This window comes from Cydia amplana, chromosome 5 (assembly GCF_948474715.1).
Source record: "Cydia amplana chromosome 5, ilCydAmpl1.1, whole genome shotgun sequence".
NCBI classification, from domain to species: domain Eukaryota; kingdom Metazoa; phylum Arthropoda; class Insecta; order Lepidoptera; family Tortricidae; genus Cydia; species Cydia amplana.
Window position 1 is genome coordinate 19,453,198 of NC_086073.1, and position 24,861 is coordinate 19,478,058.

General features: G+C 39.6%; 3 protein-coding genes across 4 annotated transcripts; 1 reads left to right on the forward strand and 2 right to left on the reverse strand.

Annotated features, from left to right (window-relative positions):
• Positions 1-965: 965 nt before the first annotated feature.
• Positions 966-18,825, reverse strand: LOC134648370 (ras-related protein Rab-5B-like). 2 transcript variants are annotated; one of them, XM_063502896.1, is made up of 6 exons: positions 17,983-18,136; positions 14,779-15,026; positions 11,747-11,819; positions 2,841-3,057; positions 2,276-2,391; positions 966-1,306 (listed from the first exon to the last, which is right to left on the reverse strand). In XM_063502896.1, exons 2-5 carry the CDS (start codon positions 15,021-15,023, stop codon positions 2,288-2,290), a joined length of 639 nt encoding a protein of 212 aa, XP_063358966.1. In that variant the 5' UTR covers positions 15,024-15,026; positions 17,983-18,136; the 3' UTR covers positions 966-1,306; positions 2,276-2,287. The 2 variants fall into 2 exon arrangements, with proteins under 2 accessions (XP_063358966.1, XP_063358965.1); XM_063502895.1 differs by lacking the exon at positions 17,983-18,136 and adding an exon at positions 18,627-18,825 and having other exon boundaries at positions 971-1,306.
• Positions 18,826-19,042: 217 nt separating this feature from the next.
• On the forward strand, positions 19,043-21,306 carry LOC134648149 (rRNA-processing protein UTP23 homolog). Its single transcript, XM_063502627.1, has 2 exons — positions 19,043-19,238; positions 20,645-21,306. The coding sequence occupies exons 1-2, from the start codon at positions 19,119-19,121 to the stop codon at positions 21,275-21,277; spliced, it is 753 nt and encodes a 250-aa protein (XP_063358697.1). The 5' UTR covers positions 19,043-19,118; the 3' UTR covers positions 21,278-21,306.
• Positions 21,307-21,566: 260 nt separating this feature from the next.
• Positions 21,567-24,781, reverse strand: LOC134648195 (uncharacterized). The gene is made up of 6 exons (XM_063502677.1): positions 24,677-24,781; positions 24,446-24,566; positions 23,937-24,014; positions 23,105-23,184; positions 22,450-22,611; positions 21,567-21,722 (listed from the first exon to the last, which is right to left on the reverse strand). Exons 1-6 carry the CDS (start codon positions 24,779-24,781, stop codon positions 21,567-21,569), a joined length of 702 nt encoding a protein of 233 aa, XP_063358747.1.
• Between the last annotated feature and the right edge of the window lie 80 nt (positions 24,782-24,861).

Consider the following 24,861-nt stretch of genomic DNA (forward strand, 5'->3'; position numbering starts at 1 on the left):
CTCAAAAGCTTGTAACTTGTAATACAAGCGGATGTCACTTTTTGACAGCTTTTCTTAGAAAGGGACTTCCACGTGTATTACAAGTTACAAGCTTTTAGCTTTTGAGAAACGGGTCCCTGTTAGTCATTAGACTCATTAGTTACACAAGAACAATGAAAGCGAGTACTATTCTTGTATACATTATAGACAATAGTTATCGTTTTCATTGGCCTGGGTTATTTATGTTTCATGATAATAATTCATTTATGATTTTATTATTCCTTGTCGAGAATCCAGCTCGATGGAATAAAATGTTTTTAATAGACGGTCAAGCAGATCTTGTCAGTAGAAAAAGGCGGCAAATTTGAAAAATATAGGCGCGAAGGGATATCATCCCATAGAAAATTTGAATTTCGCGCCTTTTTTTACTGACAAGATTTGGTAGACCACCTTTAGTCTTATTGTTACTTTAAAATGACAATATGGACACTAAAAAGTTCATCATTAGAATATTTTCTTCTGACATGGATTCTAATAAATTGATTTTTGCAATAAATATATTTAATAGGTTATATGTGTGCCGAGAAGCGGAATTTTGTCATAAAATATATTTATTGGTTTCTTTTGACAATGTAATGACAATGAACGATCGAATGATGTGAGTGAACGAATGTAAATGCACCTTCACCACAATTTGGACAGCGATGGAGCGACCCTTCGGCCGGAGAGTTTAAAATGAAAGCGTGTAAAAGTAAATTCAGTGGTTAAAATATAATAAGTGAAGTTTGAGAACCGTGAAGCTTTCTAACCAAGTATTTAACTGTTAAATTGTAGATTAGACTAAAACGTGCGCGGGCGACGCGCGTACGGACATGCAAGGATTTTACCCTATAGGGTATTTACCCTATACAGTGAACAGTGTGTTTTCATATACATATTAAATAGCTCTGCAACTACGGGTTGTTAACATGTGTGTACCCTCCATAAGAAACGACATCAGCGACCGTATACCTGCTAACCTTAGTCTTTGTATCTGTTTATACATCAATACCAATCAGATACAAAAAAAATCCTAGCCTAATTTACCCCAGATAGAATACCAATTCTGAATATACGTGTACCCGGTCGTAGTGTGGTATTGTGTACACATTTCTAAGGTACACGCGCCGCCCGCGCCATCCCCGAGCTAAGTCCGCCTAAAACATGAACCAAATTAAATATATCTTTTATTAATTACATCTCGTACGTGTATTATAGCTAGTATGTGGGCGCCGCGGTACGTACCGGATCATGCGCCGAGCGCGCCCGACCAGGGTAGCGAATTTATCTGGAATAGGACAAAAAGGCTTTTAACAGAGTTAACATAAAGTAGTGCAATGTAGTTTTTATAGTTCAATAATCTTTATCTAAACGTGTTAAATATAAGATTTCTCCGTTTTGTATACTTCAATTGATAAAACGCCAATCTATCCATATCCGAGATAACTTGTGCCAAAAACGATTTTTAGTAGACTTTTTGGGCAAAATGCCGATCTACTAAATCACAATGCAACCAATAATTAAATAAAGTCACGAACTAAATTATAAATTAATTACACTATGTTTTGAAGAGTACCTATTAAACAAGCTTTCAAATCATGGCTACATTATTTTATTAACTTTTGCATTACTTTTCATCAGCCAACCTTACATACTAACAGAGCAAGTTAAATAAAAAAATTGAAAAAATGAAAATGTAAGAACGTTGAGTTATCTACAACGAGTGCCATAGATTACTCTCAATTACATCCTGTATCTGAATATGACATTCCATATCATTCCATGCACGGATCATCCCTTTTGAAAGTTTTAGACAGCGTGTCATGTATAAACAACAGTGTACGCGCATATACATATATGTATCTTCCTATCCTCGAGATCTCCGAGCGTGTACCCGTGTCGAGTACCACTTGTGGAGTGTGTGTACCCGTGTCGAGTACCACTGTGTGTACCCGTGTCGTGTACCACTGTGTGAAGTGTGTGTACCCGTGTCGTGTACCACTGTGTGGAGTGGATGTACCCGTGTCGAGTACCACTGTGTGGAGTGTGAGTACCCGTGTCGAGTACCACTGTATGGAGTGTGTGTACCCGTGTCGAGTACCACTGTATGGAGTGTGTGTACCCATGTCGAGTAAGTACCACTGTGTGTGGAGTGTGTGTACCCGTGTAGAGTACCACTGTGTGGTGTGTGTACCCATGTCGAGTACCACTGTGTGTGGAGTGTGTGTACCCGTGTACTTAGTGTAGTGGCACGCACCTCCCCCGTGTATCACTTGCAGCAGGAGGAGGCGCGCGGCTGCTCGCCGTCGTTGAGGCGCCGCGCGCCGCCCGCCGCCGCGCCGCCGCCGCCTTCGCTCTTTGGTAACTTGTTCGCTGAAACGCAATTATTTACACTTAATTATACGTTTCAATCTCCTTATTTCAAAAGGGTTTTGGGTTCCCTGTTTAGTAAGTAGAAGTCTCGGAAACTTCCGACTTTACTTTTGATTATACTCTGAATCGACAGGTTTACGCTGCGCCGTCTGAACTCGATACACTAGTGACATTGACCATTACTGACCAGCACCCTCTATATCTCTAAATACCATCGATCACTAGGAATATGCGATACTCCGAGGCCGCTAGCACAAGGTTGAGACACACCTGGTATGCGCCCGAGCGCCCACTCAGCACACTTACCGAACGCTTTGAATATGTCGTTGACGTTCAAAGCGGTCTTGGCGCTGGTCTCCATGAAGAGCAGCCCGTTCTCATCAGCATACGCTTGGGCCTGCTCGAACTCGACCGTTACAACTCTAACTCGACAGTTCAGCTGCACTTACCGATCGCTAGGAATATGTCGTTCACGTTCATGGCGGTCTTGGCGCTGGTCTCCATAAACAACAAGCCGTTCTCGTCGGCGTAGGCCTGCGCCTCCTCGAACTCGACCATGCGCTTGGCGGCGAGGTCGCTCTTGTTGCCGGCGAGCGCGATCACTATCGACGGCGACGCCTGCCGTTGCAACTCTTTGACCCAGTTACGCGCGCGCCCAAATGTGTCCTGCAATTAAAAGGGTTAATAAGTTTTTTGTTAAAAACTTTTATTGCTGACTGTATTTTTGATTGACAGTAATCTACTAGTTATCTAGATTCTAATGGGGTTGGCAAGTCGAAGTACACATGGCCAGGTAAACCTATGCTGGTCATCTATCAAAACGTTTGACAGTTGCCAACACCATTACAATTCAATGAGGTGGGTTGTTTTATCGCCATATTATATGTAAGTACAATAGCTAAAAAGTAACAACGTTAGTTATTTTTCGACTATTATAGCTGTTCCCCACGGCATCGTTGTAATCTACTGCCTATTCGTAAACCTTATCGCAACGAGCTACGGTCCACATTGGGCAGTTCTTGTACGAATAGCCGTGCATGCAAGGTCGCGACTCGCAAGTAACCGGCGCGTATAAAGCCTTCTAATTAAACATTCAGACGCTTGGATTCCCATCAATACTATTATATCCAATAATAGAATCGCTAAGTTATTACAATGCTCGATTTAGCTGACTGTCGAAAATATAGAAAAGGTATGTCTGTATGTTTCTTTCGTGAACTCTGTATGTTTAATATAGCCAATATATTAGGTAAGGTATAAGGAGTCGTAAAATGTAATACTTAAAACGATTTAAATTAATTTTTGTAAGCAATTATTCCATTAAATTTCATATGTCACCCCGCCACGCCGCGTTACGGGTGTACGAATCCACGTGTACCCGGGTACCCGTAATGAAAAAGTTAAAAATAATTTTAATACGACGAATAATTCCAAATTCCTTTTTAGTTCACTACATCTGATATGTAGTGGTTTACTTGAAATTATCGCCCATTATACGCATGTCATGCACATTATCAGGAGTCTGCAACAATAGCACCTGTACTAGTTACTTAATGCACCTTTATCTTGGCATGCAGTTAATACACCTGCACCGCCGCGGGCGGTCGCGGTCTCAAGGTCGTCTGTGCTCAAATTTATGAGAACTTCGTGCGAATACCAACGTAGCTGGACAACGTACTAGAATCTAGAATAAACTTCGTACTCGTAGTTACTAATTCTAGAATAGTCAAGGGCGATAAGTAAGGGTGCTTTATTTTTTTTTCATTATTTTGGGTTTGATGCTTAGGTTTTGTAGTTTAAAATATTCTTCTGCCCGCGATGTCGTCTGCGTGGAATCGTGATAAGTAGTTATTGCTAAAAAACCAGACACGCCCGAGGGTTCAGTATAGGTTTTTTTGTGTTTGTTGTTATAGCGGCAACAGAAATACATCATCTGTGAAAATTTCAACTGTCTAGCTATCACGGTTCATGAGGTACAGCCTGGTGACAGACAGACAGAAAGTGGAGTCTTAGTAGTAGGGTAGGGTATCCTTTGGGTACGGATTACGGAACCCTAAAAACTATTTTATGTCCTTTCTCGATAAGCGTTGCAATAGCGGTAAGCGTTGCTAAAGTGAGAGGTGCTTCTAGTTTTATAGATATTTGCCATGTTCAATATTATCCCGCTTTCGAAGTTACCCCGAGAGAGAGATTTGCACGTTTATTGCGCGCTTCTAGTCCGTCGCATGCCGAGTCCCTGCACACTTAGCTTGAGAGTCTTGAGACTGACTCTACAGAACCCCTGTGCCCTATTTATCAAAAGCTTGTAACTTGTAAGTCCCTTTTTGACAGCTTTTGTTAGAAAGGGACTTCCACTTGTATTACAAGTTACGAGCTTTTGATAAACAGGGCACTGGTAACGTCACCCATAACAATAAGCGTACGTGCCTAAAATTATACAGCCGGACATAAAAACCGGTGATAAAAAGTATAAAAACATTAAATTCGCGTGCAAATGATAACGGACAGCATTTAGCAAAAAGCACCCAGACATCGGAATCTTATTGAAGACTTATTGTTTTTGCCATAGATTCGTATTTCTATTTTAGTATCCTTTTTACTTGGCTTTTTACTACGCGCTACGAGCGTAGCAGATAACACGATTTTTCTGCTTTGTAGCGAAAAGTGTCCACGAACAGAGAACCTGCTTAGTGGGTCGCTGGCAGTGATTGTGTTTTAGGAATAACCATTCGACTTACACGTTGAATAGGAATATTTAGCTCTATTTTCGATATGGCAGCGGTTTTCTGAAATAAGAGGTAATTTCCTGTTGGGGAATTGGGAGTCCCCAATTCCAAGTACGTATGAGTGACATGTTCCAATATTATTAATCTATCTCACTTAAGCTTGCTGGTAATGCTGGTATTTTGTGTTTAACCTTTTGACCGCCAGACGGCGAAGGAATATGCCGTGCTCCCGACGCCAGGCGATCGCAATTATTTAAGCGAAATTGAACTTTACGGAATCCCGCGTAAATCCCTATTACATTGGCGAAGTTGTCGGCTGTAGCCGTCGTTGGCGTCCGTGGCAAGACTTTTCGATGACGGCCACAGCCGACTGTGGCGGTCAATGGGTTAATAAATGATAAATATCAATAACTTTCAAAGTTGTTCCTGTAAACAATATCACCTACTGTAGACCGTCTGTTTCAGACCCCTTGCGTTTTGCAGCACCCAGCAATAGGTTTTGTTTAATGTTGTTTATGAATATGCAAATGTTTATCTACCTTAACATAACATAACACTTCAAATTTCAATATTTAAATCAGTTTCTAAAAACATACACCCTACTAATAATCTACTAAGTTAATCGTGACGTATTCGTGAGCCCTTGAACTTGGGAAATCTTACAAGTGCGCCGTCGATACTCGTGGGCGGCGAGTGCGACTAATATAAGACAACACGGCCTGCGACACGACCTGTGACAGGTGACGTAGGGGATCAATATTCTACAACACTAGAAGGTGATTCGTGTAGCGAATCTTAAGAATTGCTAGAGTTTTCTTAATCGGGTAACTCTTGAGCGCCAAACAGAATTCTATAAACTGAGAGTGAGAGTTTTTGAGACACTATCCCCTTTAATGCGCAATTTTAAGTCCGATTGTATCCCTTAATAATAAATCACTGAATAAAAACATGTCGTTTTCTATAATCCTGCTGCTGAGCTGAGCTGACTGCTGATATATTATGTAGTGCTGTCTGAGTTTTCTAGTACTAGACTAGCTTGTTATCGTTAGGTATGAACTACCTGTGTACCAAGTTTCAACTGTTTTTGCGGACATGGCAAAAATAAGTAATCCATAGATTGTGATACCATAAGATGAAGCGTCCACGCGCTAAGGAGTATGTCATTAACGTTATCCCTGTATTGCATAAAGCAAACTGCTTATAACGTGTGTTTTTACAAGCTTTTTATTAACTTGCAATGTACCTATGTATTGTATATGTAACTATGTTTGTACCAGGGATGTTGCGAATATCCGCATCCGCATCCGCAACCGCGGAACTTCCGCATTATTTTCAACATCCGCATCCGCATCCGCATAAAATCGATGCGGATTTAATGCGGATGCGGATGTGGAACAGGTCGGTACAGGAACGTCTTAGCATCGGCGTAAGTGCTAGACTGCTAGGTAATTTAGTAATTAACCAATAAAACCTATTAGAAATGAGCAGTCAAGCGTGAGTGGGACTTAATGTACGGAACCCTTGGAACGGGAGTCCGACTCGCACTTGGCCGGTTTTTTTGAAATAACAATTACTAAAATATAATATTTGACGTTTTTTATTGTACTATCTTGACATCCGCATCCGCATCCGCGGATGTCAGCCTTCAAAAATCCGCATCCGCATCCGCATCCGCGGATGTCAAAAAATCGGCATCCGCAACATCCCTGGTTTGTACGGGTCAAATCTTGCAAGTTAAATTTGACCCACTTCCCGACTTCCAATGAAGCTGAAAATTTGCATACACATGTAAGTCGGGTGACAATGCAATATTATGGTAGGTACCATCGAGCTAATCTGATGATGGAGACAGGAGGTGGCCATATGAACTCTGTGATAAAACAACGAAACCTAATTGTGATTGGGGGTTTTTGGAATTGTCTCGATGAGTATTAGTTGCCCGTGGAAAGAAAAGTACAGTCAGCGAAAAAACTTGTACCAAAAATGATTTTTTTGCCAAAAACTTATTTCAATAGCTAAGGATAAACGACAAATGGTATTTGCAGGTCGACAGTAGATAAATGAATGACCACGTACGCGTAGGGTTGCCAGATCGAAAGGCGCTATTATCGGGAATTCATATACATTTTTCGGGATTTTGGGATTTAAGTCGGGAAAAAAACATTCAATTTAAAGTAATTGTATCAAAAACAACGATATTTTACATTATTGGCACTACGTCAGCTGCTCTGCCCATAGACGTTTTTATATAAAAATAGTATAAATTATTTGAGATCTTGAACAAACAATAGTTATTTGTACAACAAGAGATCAAAGTTTGATATTTCTTCGAGTGCTTATTTTGAGTCCCGTGCAAGCGAAAGATTCTATAGTAGATTCACGAGCGTAGCGAGTGAATCTAATTTAGAATCTTGAGCGTAGTAAGGGACTCAAAGTCGCACGAGATGTAAATAACTTTGATCTCGTGTAGTTCATAAAACTTTTCACCTCAGCAGTGAGAACATTTAGACAACCCGAAAAATGTAATCCTTCTTCATCACTTACCTATTTAGTCATGTTTCTTAAGATACACTAACAATTAAGTATAATTACCACAATCAAACACAAAAACAAACAAACAAACGTAGTAAATTTCAGTAAAATAGGTAATATATGAAAACAACGACCATCAATTGATTGACATTTGAATCGGCAACTTTTTTTTTGTAAAAAAAAAACATTGTAAGATACGGTCCGAATTACGGATACTTACTATTTGTAAACTATTGTAGAGATTCTTAAAAGTATAATTATTTATTTTACGTGATATACTGTGTATTTTTTGAGTTCATTATTTTAATCGTACAATAAATTACGTAAAATATAGTGTTTTTATCAGTTTTCATCAAATCTGAAACTTTATTTTCATTAATTACATATTAGGAATTCATACGGAACGATGAACGTGTTTTGGAACGATGCGTTCTGACGTTTTTCGGGGGTCTATTATAAACCGTCAATATACCGTTGAATGTCGTTTGAAATTTTTTTGTCTTTTTCTTTTTGCTAACGACGTGAAAGGGACAGAGATAATAGAATCCAAGTATTTCGAACTTGTATTAGACCCCGCATGTTGAAATGACATTTGAATATTAAGGTCACTTGAATGTCATTTTGTCTCACTCAGTGAGCAAAATGCGATTTTGCTCACTGTTTTTAAGTAGCAAAATACCCTTGTTCGAGCTGCTGAGGTGAAAAAAAAATGTCTTCTCATTATCTGCCTATATTATCATTTATCATAGTTATACTTATTGCTATCAATAATCTAAAAAAATATGTATAACTAATTTATTTCTTAGTTCGCCCTTGCCACATTATAGTATTTTATGTTACTTTTTGCCGATTTTACAATTTTTTCGCCTTTTTCATTATTTAACGTGAAGCTGTTTTTCGGGACAATTTTCACTTTGTCGGGAATCGGGAACACATGCTAAAAATCGGGAGAATCCCGCCAAATCCCGACCATCTGGCAACCCTACGTATGCGGCAACATGTCACACTAGCCCGGCCGGCATGTGGCGCGCTATCACGTCCAGCGAGATAAACGCATTCCATTCACTGGGACCCTGTTCACACTTCCGAGTTCCAATGTGTCCGACCAAATACGGTATTCATAAATATCTAAACATGAGATATTTGAGAACTTGTCTGCTACTTTATGGCATGAACGAATGGCAACATTTCACACGAGTCCGCAGCGGGCCATCACGTCCCGCGACATAAACAGTAATCACATCTATTATTTAGTAGAACATTTTGACCTAGTTCAGAAGAATCTCACAACACGTCACATGATCAATATCCGACAAGTTAGGGCTGCAAATCGTGCCAAAGATGCCACAAAACCAAGGAGCCGGTAAAGTAATAAAATCAAAGAGAGGAAAATGCAACAGATTGCTAGAGATTGCGAGTGCGAGCGAGACCGCCAGCTTAATAATTTACGTCTCTGCAATCACGTTGGTTTTGGCCCTACAAAAGTCACACGTGAAGACTTAAGTACAGTACAATCACGCAAACGACAATTAACAGTTATCTGATAACGTGACGACTGACGATATAAGTCCTTGAACACGCGGATACTGAGGCGTTTCTTGCCTATTCTTTAGTGCAACCAATAGGTATTACAAGAGACAATGAATATCAAATATCCACCATGTTTAACCCAAACACTGCCAAGGCATTTACAATAATAGTCCCAAAGGTATTGTAACAAAGTTCAAATTCGTTGCAAGCAGGTCGACAATTGGCTATTATAACAGTATAGACATAGATGAGACGGGTAATAAGTTCAGTTTATCGACAAAAGGTCATCTTTTGTTGGTGTTCCCTAACCTTGCTGGCGGCCTTTGTATGAATCAACTTACCTACGCCAATTATTATAACAGCTATTTTTAGTTATGTCATTAGACTACAGGATTTACAATATAAATAAATATATTGGGATCGCCTCCGGCTCCGGCGGACCAATAGTGATACTGATATCTGACTAGTTACTTATTTCATTAGTAGATGACAAGATTTACAATAAAACGCTTAGGCTACAGAGCGTATCGCCTCAGACAAACCAAGAGTGTGATATGATATCTGAATTAGATACAATTGTAACACTAAATTTGTAACAGATCTCGAGGCCAAGCCATTGTATGGGTGAATCAGCTTTTTTTCTCGTTGCCATGGTTACGTTCCCCTGGGTCACTCTTAAAACCGTAGTTTTACGGTATTTCAAAATTTCTAAACATCAATTTTGTGGTTTTTATAAGGCCTTCTCATAATGGGCCATGTACAAAACACGTTAGTATATCGTTATAGAACATTTATTCTAATAAACTGCATTACTGGTTTCCCCTGGCCGACGGAACGGAACAGAATAACAACAAGATATTGTCAACAAAACCAGACTAATTTGTAAGTAGTTTTATCGATACATGAGTCATTGTTTAGGAGCTCCCTACGAGGGCAACACAAACGTTGATTCAATTACAATATTTACGATAGCTGTCTACTTGTCAGTGACAAGTGTGTAAAGGGCGTCAAGTCTGGGTTCTAAGGCTTTCGGTGTTACAGGCATACCTTGTTATTATGGGAGTGTCAAAAAACTTGATCCGTCTTGGAGAAAATTAGATAATCCTAGATAAATCTGTGCAAACTGGCAAAGAAAAAGGTGTATCGACATAAAAAGAAGGCAGTGGCCTTTTGATTCATACTGGCAATATAAACTTAGGTTCTAAGATTGTTCGTGCGCGTTCAAATGAGGTGCTAAGTGCACCTTTGAGATCTGGTAGTGGTAGTAACTTCCTTAAGTTACTACCACTACCAGATCTCGGCACGATAGTTCGTACCGTTTAATCATTTTAGCAGGTTTTGCCTACCCGTTATTTTATTTAAATTCTTACAGTAAGTTATTCAGCTACCGTAATAAATTAGCTCAACATTGCCTGTCATGCCAAACCTTAGCCGATTCTAAAGAAATATTCAAGAACGCTTTCCAAATTCTAATATTGGATTCAATTACCATTTGATATTTTGTGTAAAGCTGAACCTAAATCGAATTCTTAAAAAGGAAGCGGTCACGAGATGATGGGCAACAGAGGTGTTACCTACACCTATTAATCTACAACTTCGATTATTTACGCACTGAGACGCATACCAAACTAACGGAAAAGCCACTTAGTATGCCTTTCGTTTTCCATGCCCATTAAGTGTAAATATGTATGTACATTGAAACAACAGTAGTTACGCAAGTTTAAAGAATTGTTCGCCGTCCTTGCAGCGCCGGAAACCGTGAAAGCGGTTACATAAGCGCGCCGAATTAGAAGCACCGTCAAGAAAACACTGCTACTCTGTACCATCGTGCACACTGATAACTGACAGTTAGTATACCTTATTACAATAGGCATAAGGTCCACCGATGGACAGTTAAAGAGTGTTGCAGTTTGTACCATCGTGCATCGTCGGGACGCAGTTAGCTATACAAAAGCATACATGTTATACAAGGTGTCGCGTACGGTATACAAAGGCCAATGATAGAGGACCTTAAGAGTCACCGATTTCACCACCAAACGGATATAAGTATGAGTGTGAATGAATGGATGCCATATGTATTGTGTTACGTCACAGCACTAAAGGAAACATTAGAAATGTAAAGCATTGTGAGATAATTGTCTCATGACTGAGTCATGTGATCCCCTCGGTACACTCCGTATTGCTACCGTGCAAACGAGGAATAATGCCTTCTTTCAGTACTACGAGTATTGCGCGCGTAAGGCCATTAATACAAAACCTGACCAGGAATATATGATTACACGCCATGTTGTGGAATCTCACTGGAAATATTTTTTTCATACTATACTGAACTGGCACCATACATGAGAATAAACAGCGCCCTCTTGACAATGATCATATATTACTAGTCATTATATGTGCTTTATATTGTGATTATTATTTCATCATATAATCCAGCGGAGCGGAGAAGACTGTCAGCGGAAAGGCAGCCAAAGGCTATAAAGCGGTTACCGTGTGGTTTCCGGATGAGACGTCAGTGTGATAACCGCCTAAAACGGTACGGTATTATGTACAAACTACAAACTGACCTGGTTGGTGATGTCGTACACGACGATGGCGGCCTGCGCCCCTCGGTAGTACATGGGTGCTAGGCTGTGGTACCTGTGGACAATACGACTCCATGTTATAACTATCAAAAAGTAGCCGAAACAACTCGCGTGATTTGTGCTCAACCCCGTTCAATCAATGTTCCAGTTCATAAAAATACCTAAATTCATATCATTCACAAATACACAAATTCACGTCATATTATGAAACCCGGGTGGGGCATAGCAGATAACTTATTTTCTAGAACTTAAATGCTAAATTATCCTAATTACAATAAATAATAAATAACAATATATACAAAACTTATGCACACTAAACATCTTTGTCACCAAAATACTCTCCTATATGGTAGTAACATTTGTCTACTAAATTCTTTTTTAATTGTTTAAAAAATAGTGTATTGTTCTTTTTTCCCTTTAAGGTGTCACTTCAAGTTCTACTATAAATTGAATCATGGGCCTTTAGTTCAACATTTAGGATTTGGAATAAGCTTTGGTATTATTTTCATAATTAAAGTTAAGGATAATGAACAGTCTGGTCGTCTGTCCGTCGAGAACTGATGGTATTTTGTCGTGTGGTTGTCATGTCTAATTTTGAATTTAAATGTCCGTAGTTCCAAATATATAATATGTCAATCAGCCACTCAGTCAGTTGGTCACGTCAGGTCGCCACGGGAGGTTGGAAGCCACGACAGATAAGTTGGGGACGGATGGCGAAGACAAAGACATCTATCATAAGTTTCTTAATCGCTTAATGAACTCGTGTTTACGAGTGGAGCGGCCGAGCGACTTGACCTAGTCAATGACAGCGAAACAGGTATGGCCGGCTAAATGAATTAATACTACTTTAGAGGCTATAGTGGCTTGATTTTTTGTCATCTACAAGCCTCGGATTTTTCATCGCATAAGATGTCTATGGAATCGAATTTAAAACTAACATTTAACTTATATTTTTAACCAGACATTTTTCTTACTATCCATTCCGTAGTCGTCATACAAAGTCTATGAAAAAAGGTAACGAAACGGAAGAAAGACTAGGGACTAGGGATTTTCTGTTTCTCCCATTGGTATCCCAGCAGCTCTAGATTCCGAGTAGAAATAACGCAAAAAGTTTATTTTTACTATCTGTCTCTGAATTTTTCAATATTTTGTCACCGTTTAAACCTGCCCTGGACTTCTACAAATAATTCAGTACCAAAATTAACCAAATCGGTCCAGCCGTTTTCGAGATTTTAGTGCGTCTAACGAACAGCATTTCATTTTTTTATTAAAATCATAACTTATCCTTTAGTCTGCTAGTACTTAATTGATTAATCGCACTATAAAGTCCATAATACAATCCACATCACATCAGCGTGAGGTCACAGCGAATGATAAAAGACGTTTAGCGCCGTGTCAATGCACAAGACAATTTACCGATTGTAGAGATATATTCCCATTGCCGTTTTAACTGAGGCAAACCAGGCCATATTAGAGCTTTTGCATATTAGAGAGATAGAGAAGCAGATACAGATATTTCGATTTTCTTAGTAGGGCCTCTGTCTAGCTAAGATCTCATGTTCCGTAACATCTATTAGCTATAAGAGATTATTCGGACACTAGATCGCGAGTAAAACGCTCGGTAAAGCATAGACAATTAAACACTATCTCATCACAATAAGGTTTGTAATGATCATGTCTTTAGTACAATCGACGCAAAAGAGATGTTTATACAGTTAATGCACTTTTTGATCTTACTCCACCGCAATAAGGCGGAATATGGCATGTGTGACGTTGGCCGTCCGCAGTAGATCAATGCGCAAATAGTAGCGGGAGTAATGTACTGATAACGCTGATAAACATGCTAATTTCGCCGCTTCCGAACGATATTGTTTACTATTTATAACAACTCGTGTGCAAATAGCTTGACAGTTGACATACATACATACAAATAATCACGTCTATTTCCCTATTTCGCCTATTTTACGCTGGAATTAATTGTTCAGTCAGCAGCAGAAGTTGCTAAGCGGGCGAGGTGTTCATAATTACCTTGACACGCTTTTATTTTCTTAACAATAAAGTCGCGTCAATATCATTTTGAACACTGTTGAAACTGTATGTGGCCTAAAACGTGCTGGAGATTTTTTTAAGTTTTTAGAATGTATTTTAGTTCTTCTCAGAATAGGGTTGAAAATATGTAACAGTGTTTTTTGCTTTGCCCTAACGTTGACTGGTTGATGACATTAAGTTCGCCTTTTGTACATTAAGTTTTCCTTTTGCCTCTGGGCGAGAGGCCCTCGATGAGTGTATCTGTATACAGCCGACATAGAGAGGGACAAAGCAATTCGCTGACAAACATCGTTTTTGTTAGTCAGCGAGACATGCCGAAAAATGCCGGGACAACGCGAGGAAGATGATGAGAGTGATGACTTGATGAGACATCTGTACCTGTACGTATTACCTAATACTATTATCGTCTACTTAATAGACCAACCAAACAGACTCGAATGGGATTTCATGATCCCAATTCCCGGTATTCGTCATACGGTCGAAAAGGTACGGTATTAATAGCCGTTATCCATTAATCAGACGTACTTTCCAGAGGCGTCCCACCTGTTTGTTTTCGTTATTCCCAAATCGTATTGACATTTACAATTGACGAAGCGTTTTGATATTAGACGGCCATTTTTCCTTCTGGGTTCGACAGTCGCTGCCGAGACGAATACCTACGCAATATTATAAGTCATAAGTTATTTATTTGCGAAAGATAGGGTATACATAGGATGTTACATTTCATAGTTAAGTGAGCCAAGCTACCTTGTCACACAGTGACATGCAAATTCTATTCTTGGTATTGACTACAGTACAAAATTCCCACTGTCTAGCAAAACCGATGTTTGACAGTGAATCACGTTGACCCTCTCTAACGCATATCTCTAACTCTCCCATTAGGACGCCTTCCAAGAGTGTCCATCTACTCGCTATACAGGCCCCCCCAGGTACAGGTAAACACTGTAAGGTATTAGTTAACTCACCTCTCCTGTCCCGCAGTGTCCCAAATCTCAAACTTGACGGTGGTGTCATCGAGGCACACGGTCTGCGTGAGGAAGGCGGCGCCGATCGTGCTCTCCTGGTACTCGTGGAACTGGCCCTTGACGAAGCGCAGCACCAGCGAGGACTTGCCCACGGCGCTCTCGCCGAGCAGCACCAGCTTGAACTGGCACACTTTGGTCTGCGGCGCGCCGTTCGGCCGCGCGGCACCGCTCCTGTTTGTCGCCATCGCCTGGATAAAGAAAATGGCAATCAGAATAAACGCTGGGTGCATCGCCGGTGTCTCATTACAGATGGGCCGAATATTCGGTAATTATTCGATATTCGGCGTATTTTTCAATCAATGTTCGTATTCAGCCGAATAGTTCGGTTCGAACTGCCGAATACAATACAATACTCTTTATTGCACACCTCACCAAACCCATAGTTTACAATAAATGTACAGTAACATAAACAAAGACAATAGAGGTAACAACAGGCGGTCTTATCACTTAAGAGCGATCTCTTCCAGACAACCTTTGGATATCGGAGACAACTTATTATAAACATTCCCGGTCGGTCGGGAGGAGAGGTCAAAAACACGTTATGAGTGCAGACCGCGGACTCGAATGAACTCGTTTTCAGCGTTTTAGGCAGTTATATCCCAACTGAATATTCGGCCGAATATTCGGTTCGGTATGAGCTGAACTGAATATTAGGCCCGATAAAATACCTGATACTCAATTTCTCCGAGTGGAAGACACAGTTCAAATAGCTTCCAAGGCCAAAACACAAGTAACAAGCAGTTTACCTTTAAATAGAAAGAAATAAAGGACTGAACATAGTAACGATGTTTGGAAGTATAACGTAAACATTGCTTCCTACTATACCAAAAGTAAAGCACATTTCTTGTAGTCACAATACTCTATGATAAACAACCGAGAATAAACCCAGTGTGAACAATAGACAAAATCCATTTATTTTGGCTATATCTGCACAAAGAAACAGTCACACCAATTGATGATCCTTATGATGGTGATTATAGTTCTATTTCTTATTCAATAGCAAAAAAAAACTGTAACAGATTTATTTAATAAGTAGTAGAGTAACTTAGTAAGTTTTGATAGTAAGAGTTAGTGTGAAAATAGTAAAAACATGCCAGAATGTACTTTCTAACAATAACAGCACACTATAATGACTTGGTGAACCTTATCTGCTTGAAATAAGACTTAAGAAAAGTTTAATTAATTTAAAGTTTAATTAACAGTTGGAAGTGGTACCAACACTAAGAAACCAATATGCTGTTACATTATTATAATTAGACCCATATATTAGTATTATTAGTCCAAAACAAGACATTACCATAGAGAAACAATACATAGATTGCTCACTCCATACATCAGTTTTAGTACCAAAAAGACCATTAATTTCAGTGTCTACATCTAGCATCGAGTTGCGGAACTATCAGTACTGCTACTTGACAATAGATGTAGCACCAACCGGAAAGTCTTATGCAGTTGGGATAAGACTTTCCGGTTGGTGCTACATCTATTGTCAAGTAGCAGTACTGATCGTTCCGCAACTCGATGCTAGATGTAGACACTGAAATTAATAGTCTTTTTGGTACTAAAACTGATGTATAGAGTGAGCACTCTTGTCTTACTATATTTCTCTATGACATTACATAATGTTATTCCATTCCATAAGTCATATTAGTCATATATCATAACCATGAAGTTTCCATGGTACTTTCAACTCATTTACAAATGTATAATGTAATTATAGTGTATGATGTCATCATATATTTGTGCGAGTATTTTATCTTTAAAAACATTTCATATTTTAATTAAGATTGCTTTGAAACCGCTTTTTTACACTAATAGTAAACTACAACAACTGTTCCTGTGTCAGATGTTCAAGTGAGAAAACTTAAAGTCTATTTTTTTATTCGGTAGACTGAAATGACAGTTAATTGTATGGACATGAAATGTCATTTCATACTATTAACTGTCATTTCAGTCTACCGAATAAAAAAATAGACTTTAGATGTAGGTCACTATTTGGAAAAACAATAATACCTATTAAATTGACATTCAGATTTAAAAATGATGTCCCATCATTCAAAATACACCTAATACATCTTAATGGTTTTAAGTCATACTTTTTTAAACCAAAACGAATTTTTGGAAATTATGAGTCAAACAAATACACTAAACAAACTAAAAGGAAACCTATACCATAAATACCATTCAACCACTGTTATCATGTATGTTCTCACAGCTGTGATTCATGAGGAAATTAACTATTAAGGCTTCTTAGAAAGGTACAATTCTTAACTTTAAACAATAAACATTGAACATGTTGATAATTTTAAAACTAATAGGAATCCAGTGATTAGCGAATGTAAGGGTGACAAAACATTCCATCACATACCATTGGATGTCGTATTGTGAGTAGGCAAAGTGACAACCCTAGCATACAAGTGAATAATCAAGATCAAGTGGGGGTAGTTCGCAAAACACATGCAGCAAGATGTTGATACAATTCCTTGCCAGTCTGCATGTGACCACTAACATAACATCACATTCGAAATATTTCAAAACATCAGGCCATAAATAAACTTAAGTTTTATGCGATGAAGTCCCATGAGAAAATTGTGTTAGTTGAAGTTGAAACCAACAATGTTGGTTTTCATGTAGTGTAACTGGCCCTACTATTGGCTATCCTCCCTTATATTTTCATACTAACTGTGGAAGAAAAATTACATTTAAGTGTAAATTTGATGATTTACTGCCATTATTATTTTCCAATAGAAAGTGGCCAACTACATGTCATAAAGATTTCAAAGACCAAAACATGTTTATTTTAGTAATTACAGCAAACAAAAAGATAACATTGTCACAAATAGCAACAGAAATAACATTGACTGCATTTAATTTTGCAATGAATGTTTACATTTACAATTGGCCTTATTTCAAATATGAATAGAATATGATCAAATATGAAGGTCAATTTGCTCATAAACATCAGCTGTCTTGAAAAACAAACAATAGATGAACTTAGATAACATTGAAGTTAAGATTTTGTTTAATTTTCCATTGTAAAAACTCTGTTTATCACATCTTATCAGCACTAAGAATATATTAATGCTCCTTGTATCAGTTGCCACAGAATGTTGAAAGTGAAGTGAATTGCACTAAAATACTCACCAGCAAGCAATCCAACAAAAACACAAGTAGAAACCATTGACCAGGTCTCAAGCACACTGCTGCCACACAAACAACCAATAAAGAACCTCTTAATGCAATTAATAAAAAAAATATGGCTGTATAACCAGCTCTCTAGCCTCACAACTCTTACAAGAACAGGTGAAAAAAAAACAATCTAATCAACAAGAGCCTGTATGCTCAGGATTATAATGTAAACTGGCATAAAGAACGGTAAACAAGATCATTATCAAGCTACGTATCGTCATGCTCACACAAAGAAACAAAAGGGACTTGACACTTTATCACAAACTATTTTGCACATTTTTCCACATCACGAACTGCGAGTTACACTTTTTTTTATCAGACGCAATCGAAAACGTGTCTGTTGTGATGATGACTAACCGTATCTGGCCGTATCAACGTTTCCTACTCGTCTCAGCACCAATTGCCCCGAGTGACGCCCTCGGCCGAATCAGCTGGGGGCCTTCAAGAACACTCAACGCAACATTTTCCTTATCCCCGTAACACCTAAGTTACGCGAAACTAAATTGTAGACCTAAATCTACTGCCACCATTCCGATCTTTTGTAAAATTCGATAAAATGACGCATTTACTAGATTATAAGGACATGGAACAAGACGTACCCTCCCTGTTATTATATCGCCGTTTATCGCTTTTTGTTGGGCGACAAGTCCTCACGAGGTCGCCTTGATGTCACAAATTTCATTAATTACACAGTTACACGAATAAAATCATCAATTAAATGCTAATCTGGAAAATCTAGCACAGAAATGCAAAATGACCACGAACAAACATGGAAGCGAGAGAGCGCAGAGCGAGACGTTTCACAAAAAAGTTGTCCATGGATCCGATACGTCACGTTAAAAAAATGTTAAGTTTTAGTTTATGATTTCAAAATTAGTTTTTAAGCCTAGCTTACACGATGCGATTATGATCAAATAACTGGAATCTATTCAATAAAATTTCGACTGCAAAAAAATAAAGTGACAGCTGTCAAATGGTCTATGGTATAACACTATAACAGCGTGGGATCGATCGTGATTGTAATCGAATGTTTTTCTTTTGATTTCCACTTGTAAACGCTTCTACATTAAACAGGTTCGTAAGCCAACAAAATGAAAATCACACGCTACAAGAAAGTCCAGAAATATCTTAAGTTCTACTATAACAACTTCGGTTTCCACCAGCCTTACCAAGTATTGATTGATGGAACATTTTGCTTCGCCGCATTCACTGTGAGTTTTTTACTGCTAAAACCCGGTCTAGGTTACTGCTCGGTCTCTAAACCACGCGTGGGTAGTCAAAGCGTGTTTTAAAGTTGTTTTAATTGTTCAGAATGGACAGTAAATACCGTCGCAACGGGCGTTTGCTGGACATGGTAGACGAGGAGTGGCGCGCGGAGAGTCTGCCCGACGAGGACATCGCGGTGCCGGCGGAGGAGCTGCCGGACCCGGAGGCCGACAGCGCGGACTCACACCTCACGCTCAAGGAGCAGAGCATGCGCTGGCAGGAGAACTTCCCCGAGCCCGCCGCTAACACCGAGCAGTAATCTAGCCTAGGTATTACCTTTAGAATTTTAGACTTATTTTAGGCTGCTGTGTACACATGGCTAAATATTCGGTTGGACTGTAGCAAAGGGGGGGGCTGGGACTTAGAATATTTTATTTTATTTTAGTACATGGAAAACCAACAGCGCTACATATATCCAGAAATTACAATAGAATCACAGAGCCAATTATAGGTTCTCACTTATAGAAATACAATAAATTATAAAAAGTTTTTGCCCAACTTAGTTACACATACAAGTTCACAAAGCATAAGAACAGATGATCTATATGTATATGATCTATGTTTACAAAAATAAGTGAAGAGAAGAAAAAAGAAAAAACCTTTTGCGAGTAATACACATTCAATAATGCACCGAGCCCTGACCTGCGCCAGAATTATTGTCACCCATGAAGTATCTAATTAATTTATTTTTTATTACTGGTATGCTATCACTATATATGTCAATATCACAATTTATAAGAACTTTATTTAAACTCATGCCTGCCCTGCATATGAAACTGTTTTTTCTATATCTAGTAGCAGCTTGGTAATTACTACTAATGGGACGAAAATGCCTAAGCCTCCTTGACGGAACATTAAAAAATTTCTTATTAAGCAAATTTGGACAATCTACATTACCTTTTATAATATTTACTAAGTACACTATATCTGCAATTTCACAGCGCTTAACAAGTGGATATAATGGAAAGAGCAGTCAGCAATGGTTTTAAAGTGGCAGTTATATACAGCCAACAATTGTATTGATTATAATTAAGTATAATTGTTTTGTAAGAAGTAATTACTCTTCAACATGTCAGTGCCACTAACAAATTGTTTGTGTCCAAAATCACTCCTATGCCATTGCCACACAAGGATGTTCATAAATAGTTGCTAAAACGATTCACACACACCTAATTCAGTCCAACAGGGACGCTGCAGTACATAGAAGTGTCAACTTATAGCTGCATCCCTGTTGTCAGTTACTGAATTAAGTAAGGTGTGTGAAGTGTTTAAAACAATCTATCAAACACAAAATGAAACACTGCTGTAACTATTCAAAATATGTTTATTTATAATACAATTACTGTTTTAGGAACACATTAATATAAAAGAGCAAGTACCCAAATATCTAAACAGCCAAGTAAAACTTCTGACCACAAGATGCATCATAATCGAGACAGAAAAGATCGCCAAGAAGACCCATGGTGCCCTGACCATTTTAAAACAATTTGGCACACATGAATGTGGGCACAAAGAAGCCATATCTGGAGCTAACTGTATTTTATCTATGGTTGGTAAGAAAAATCCAAAACATTATATAGTGGCAACACAAGACAGGGACTTGCAAGAAAAACTAAGGCAGAGGGCTGGTATGCCTCTTCTATATTTACATAATAAATCTCCTACTTTTGAGAAACCTTCACAAGCAAGCTACGACAAGGCAGGCAAAGCCCTAGAAGCCAACCCTTTCATTACTGAAACTCAAAACGAGGCATTAAAAATCATGAAAGAAGCCTTCGGTCTCAAACGAGATGAAACAAAACAGCAAATTAAAAAGAAAAAACCTCGCAACCCTAATCCTTTGTCGTGCAAAAAGAAGAAAAATAAATCGGCAAAAAAGCTAGAAGCTGAAGCAGGAGTGAGCGAGGGGAAAGTTAGGAAGCGAAAGAAAAAGAAGTTGCCCAAACATTTGAAGGAGCAATTGAAAAGTGCCGTAAATGCTTAAGTAAATAAATGGTTTAGACAAGAAAAAAATGTTTAAAATATCCTATTAGTCTTCATGGGGTTGGCAACTGTGGAAGGATTTTATTAATGGTGCCAGCATAGGTTTTACCTGTCTCGAGTTTTGTTCTATGGGACTTTATGGGGTTAGCAACCAGGCCATAAAAAAAAAGAATTTTACACTATTCGTAGGGTTGACAGGTAAAACCTAAGCAGGCGCCATCTGTATAATACTTGGACCGGCTAACCCCAGGCCCGTGGAATTTTGCCCTCTCGCCTACCCGGCGCCACTGCTACTTGCGTTTGAAGGGCCAGCTGAGCCGCAGGCGAGTGGCGCCGAAGGTGGCTATGTGCACGAGCGGCAGGTTGCTCACGTACGCGGCGTGGAAGTGCGTCAGGACGTCGTAGCTCTCTTCAGGCTCAAACACTTCCTGGCCGTCCGGGGAGTTCTGGGAAACATAACCATAATTTATTTTTCAACCGTTTTCTTGACACCCTCACCTGGCATGAAGTTTTTATACGACACAAAGCATGGTAGGTAATTTTGAAAAAGCTAATACCTATCTACTAAACTGTTTATTCGCTGGGTGCACGACTGGTGCTGCCCTCATTTTGTCGGACTTTCTACGTTAAATCTTATGGAGTAAAATTAGTTCAAGCGGCTGCCGCTAGTACTAATGACGGACATTCCATAAGATTACCTGTGTTTGTGACGATCAGCACCACTTACCCCTCCACCGATTTCGCACCTTGCCAATAGCTACTTTCAAAATTACCCCGCTTTCGTAGGTAATATTTCGCACGTCCTGGCGACTTGAAACACGAATTGGTGCGCATCCATCTCTAAGGATTGCGCAAACCGGGGCGAAGCGCAGCGCAGATGACTTTAAATCTATCAATGTATATTCTTCCCTATTTCAATTACGTTAAGGCATAAATTTGAATGCTCTGAGACCAACCTGGGAGCATTAGGGAGGAATTTTACTCCGCGTCATCGAGGAGCACGTTAGTCGATTGGATACCGCGGCATCCCCCGGTATGCGCCGGAATGCTCCGCTCGCGGTATCGCGGGGGATTTTCCCTCGTCGGTGTACGCTGCGCGGAGGAAATCTTCCATGATCTACGCTGCGCTCCGCCTGCGTTCTGCGAATCTACGGTCATGGTCATTGTACCCACCTCAATGGTGAGACGTATCAGGTTTTCGAAGAAGTACGACCACAGCTCGCGCGGAGACAGCCAATAGTACCACTTGAAGTACTTGTGCGTGTCGAGGTAGAGCGTGATGAGTAACGCGAGCTTTAACGCGCTGAAGTCGCGCTGCGCCGCGTAGTCCGTCACCTCAAACATTTAAAAAGTAAGAACAGTGGCGTAGCTAGGCGTCGCCCACGGCCTCGCGCCCCAAGAGGGTCTCGCGCGAGGCCCCTTCGGGCACAGTGAAAGAAATTATATCTAGGAGGCAAAGAGAATTTGAAATAGAGGCGTATTATCAAAGCAAATTTTGTAGCCACAGACGCCACAGTACATGTACTGCCATCTTTCGACACATGAATAAAACTTTTAGAACGCCTTTTTACTTTGATCCTTATTCTTTCACTGTGGCGCCATCTACACGAATGTAGGGCCAAAGGTATGGCGCCATCTTATCGATATCTTTGCCATATTTTAAAGTTCAGGATTTGACTTGGCTAGTTTGACGTTACACGCTGTTATATTTGTCTGATGTTACTTTTCTAAAACTTAGTTTGTTGGTACAAAGACTAGCCAATACCTAACTACTCCGTAGCGCTTCTTTTGTAGCTTAGTAATGCTACGAGTGAAATAAGAAGCTCACCTCACACACAAGACTCGTAAGGAACTGACGTTCGGACAGATTGAAGTTTTCTGTAATATTTTTTTCCACTACAAAGTTATCTGAAATGTCAAGACAAGTATTTAGGTACTAAAATCACAAGTTTGCTTAGCCAATCTACAGTCAGCAGCAGAAGTTGCTAAGCAGGCCAGGAGTTCAAAATGATCTTGACGCGAGTTTATAGCGTGTCAAGCTAATTTTGAACACCTCGGCCGCTTAGCAACTTCTGCTGCTGACTGTACTATCTACCTAACTTAACGATAAGTTTTAGTACCTTTTTATTGGATAAAGGTTAAGCATTTGACCATCCAGCTTACCTGCTTTTATAAGTATACAACCACTCAACCAGACAGGTTGGGTTGTGGTTGTAGATTGACCCAACAAATTGCCATTTTAGTATGTATAAAGTACCCTCATTTTACTCTACTTTCAATTACAAATGCACGACTGGTGCTGCACTCATTTTCTCGGAGTACAATTAGTTCCAACGTCTGCCGCTAGCATTAATGTTTGACATTTCATAAGATTACGTGTGTTTGTGACAATCAGCGCCACTTCGCCCTCCGCCGACTTCGCAGATGATTGTATCGAGCCAAAAGTAATTGATAACAAGATTTGGTCATAAGCATTACAAACATTCGATTACACGCATAATGACACATTTTAACCACGCGTAACGCCACTTACGCTAAACGACACATACGCAGAATGACACACACGCAAAGTGACACATACGCAGAATGACACACACGCAATGTGACGCTTACGCAGAATATGAGTTCAATTATAAGCTGGTTATAAAAGCAGTTCTTACAGATATATTTCCAAAGTCCGAAAGGGGCGTTGGCCGCCGCCACCATCTCTACAGCGTCCCGCTCGCTCATGATGGTGCCTATGACATGGTTAAATTAAACTAACATTAAGCACACAAGTTCATACAATACAAATCCTAAGATTAATTGATTGTATTCGATGTGTAAAATCTTATAATTAATTCGTGTTTGTTATTGTACATCAGCTACTCTACGTAGCTCCAGGCGCTGTATAGCTCCGAGCCATGGACATGTCTGAACTGAGTACATTGCCAAAGTTTTGCGTCGAATGACGGTCCTCTGGATAGGTACAGTCACCACACGGGATTGTTACGCGATTTAGGGTCCTAGCTAAATTGGTTGTTCCATATTTACGCTATGGAAAGTCCAATTTAGCTAGAACCCTGAATGGCGTGACAATCACGGAGCGTGTACCTATTTTATTTAAATTTATTATACGCGTTATAATCCGTTTGAATAGTATTATTTTATGAATATTATAATACTGTGCCTATAAGAATCCTCGGGCGCGCCTCCTTGCCCGGGCTTCGGAATGGTGGTGCAGCATTTCCACTCAGCGACACGAAGTAACTGGGAGCCGACACTTGTTGTTTCACTCGCACTTCTGAAACCTGTGTGAGCGAGACATTTAGTTCTTGAGACTACTATCTCGTGTACGCTCGAAGCGCGTAGCTCGCGCTGGCACTGAATGTGTTAACTAATAGGTAGGTATGGTGAATACCTTGTCCCGTATCAGAGGAGCGGAGGTCGCCATGATTCCTGCAGACACCGTAGACCCGGAGACCGGAGTCATGTCGGGCCCCACTCCACCCAGCATCGTCGCCATTGCTACATCCTGTAGCTATGCTTTGGTACTTTAATTACTTCCTCTGGTCTTGTGTATTTGATTAATAGATTGAGTAGAAA

What these genes read in the sequence shown, in the direction of transcription:
- LOC134648195 (XM_063502677.1), bottom strand. Translation starts at nt 24,781, where the DNA reads ATGGCGACGATGCTGGGTGGAGTGGGGCCCGACATGACTCCGGTCTCC. An exon ending in CGGACTTTGGAAATATATCT is followed by an intron (nt 23,185 to 23,936) that starts GTAAGAACTGCT and finishes TTGACATTTCAG; the next exon opens with ATAACTTTGTAGTGGAAAAA. An exon ending in TTACGAGTCTTGTGTGTGAG is followed by an intron (nt 22,612 to 23,104) that starts GTGAGCTTCTTA and finishes TAAATGTTTGAG; the next exon opens with GTGACGGACTACGCGGCGCA.
- LOC134648149 (XM_063502627.1), top strand. Translation starts at nt 19,119, where the DNA reads ATGAAAATCACACGCTACAAGAAAGTCCAGAAATATCTTAAGTTCTAC. An exon ending in TTTGCTTCGCCGCATTCACT is followed by an intron (nt 19,239 to 20,644) that starts GTGAGTTTTTTA and finishes TTACTGTTTTAG; the next exon opens with GAACACATTAATATAAAAGA.
- LOC134648370 (XM_063502896.1), bottom strand. Translation starts at nt 15,023, where the DNA reads ATGGCGACAAACAGGAGCGGTGCCGCGCGGCCGAACGGCGCGCCGCAG. An exon ending in GACACTGCGGGACAGGAGAG is followed by an intron (nt 11,820 to 14,778) that starts GTGAGTTAACTA and finishes TATTGTCCACAG; the next exon opens with GTACCACAGCCTAGCACCCA. An exon ending in CGACATATTCCTAGCGATCG is followed by an intron (nt 2,392 to 2,840) that starts GTAAGTGCAGCT and finishes ATTGCGTTTCAG; the next exon opens with CGAACAAGTTACCAAAGAGC.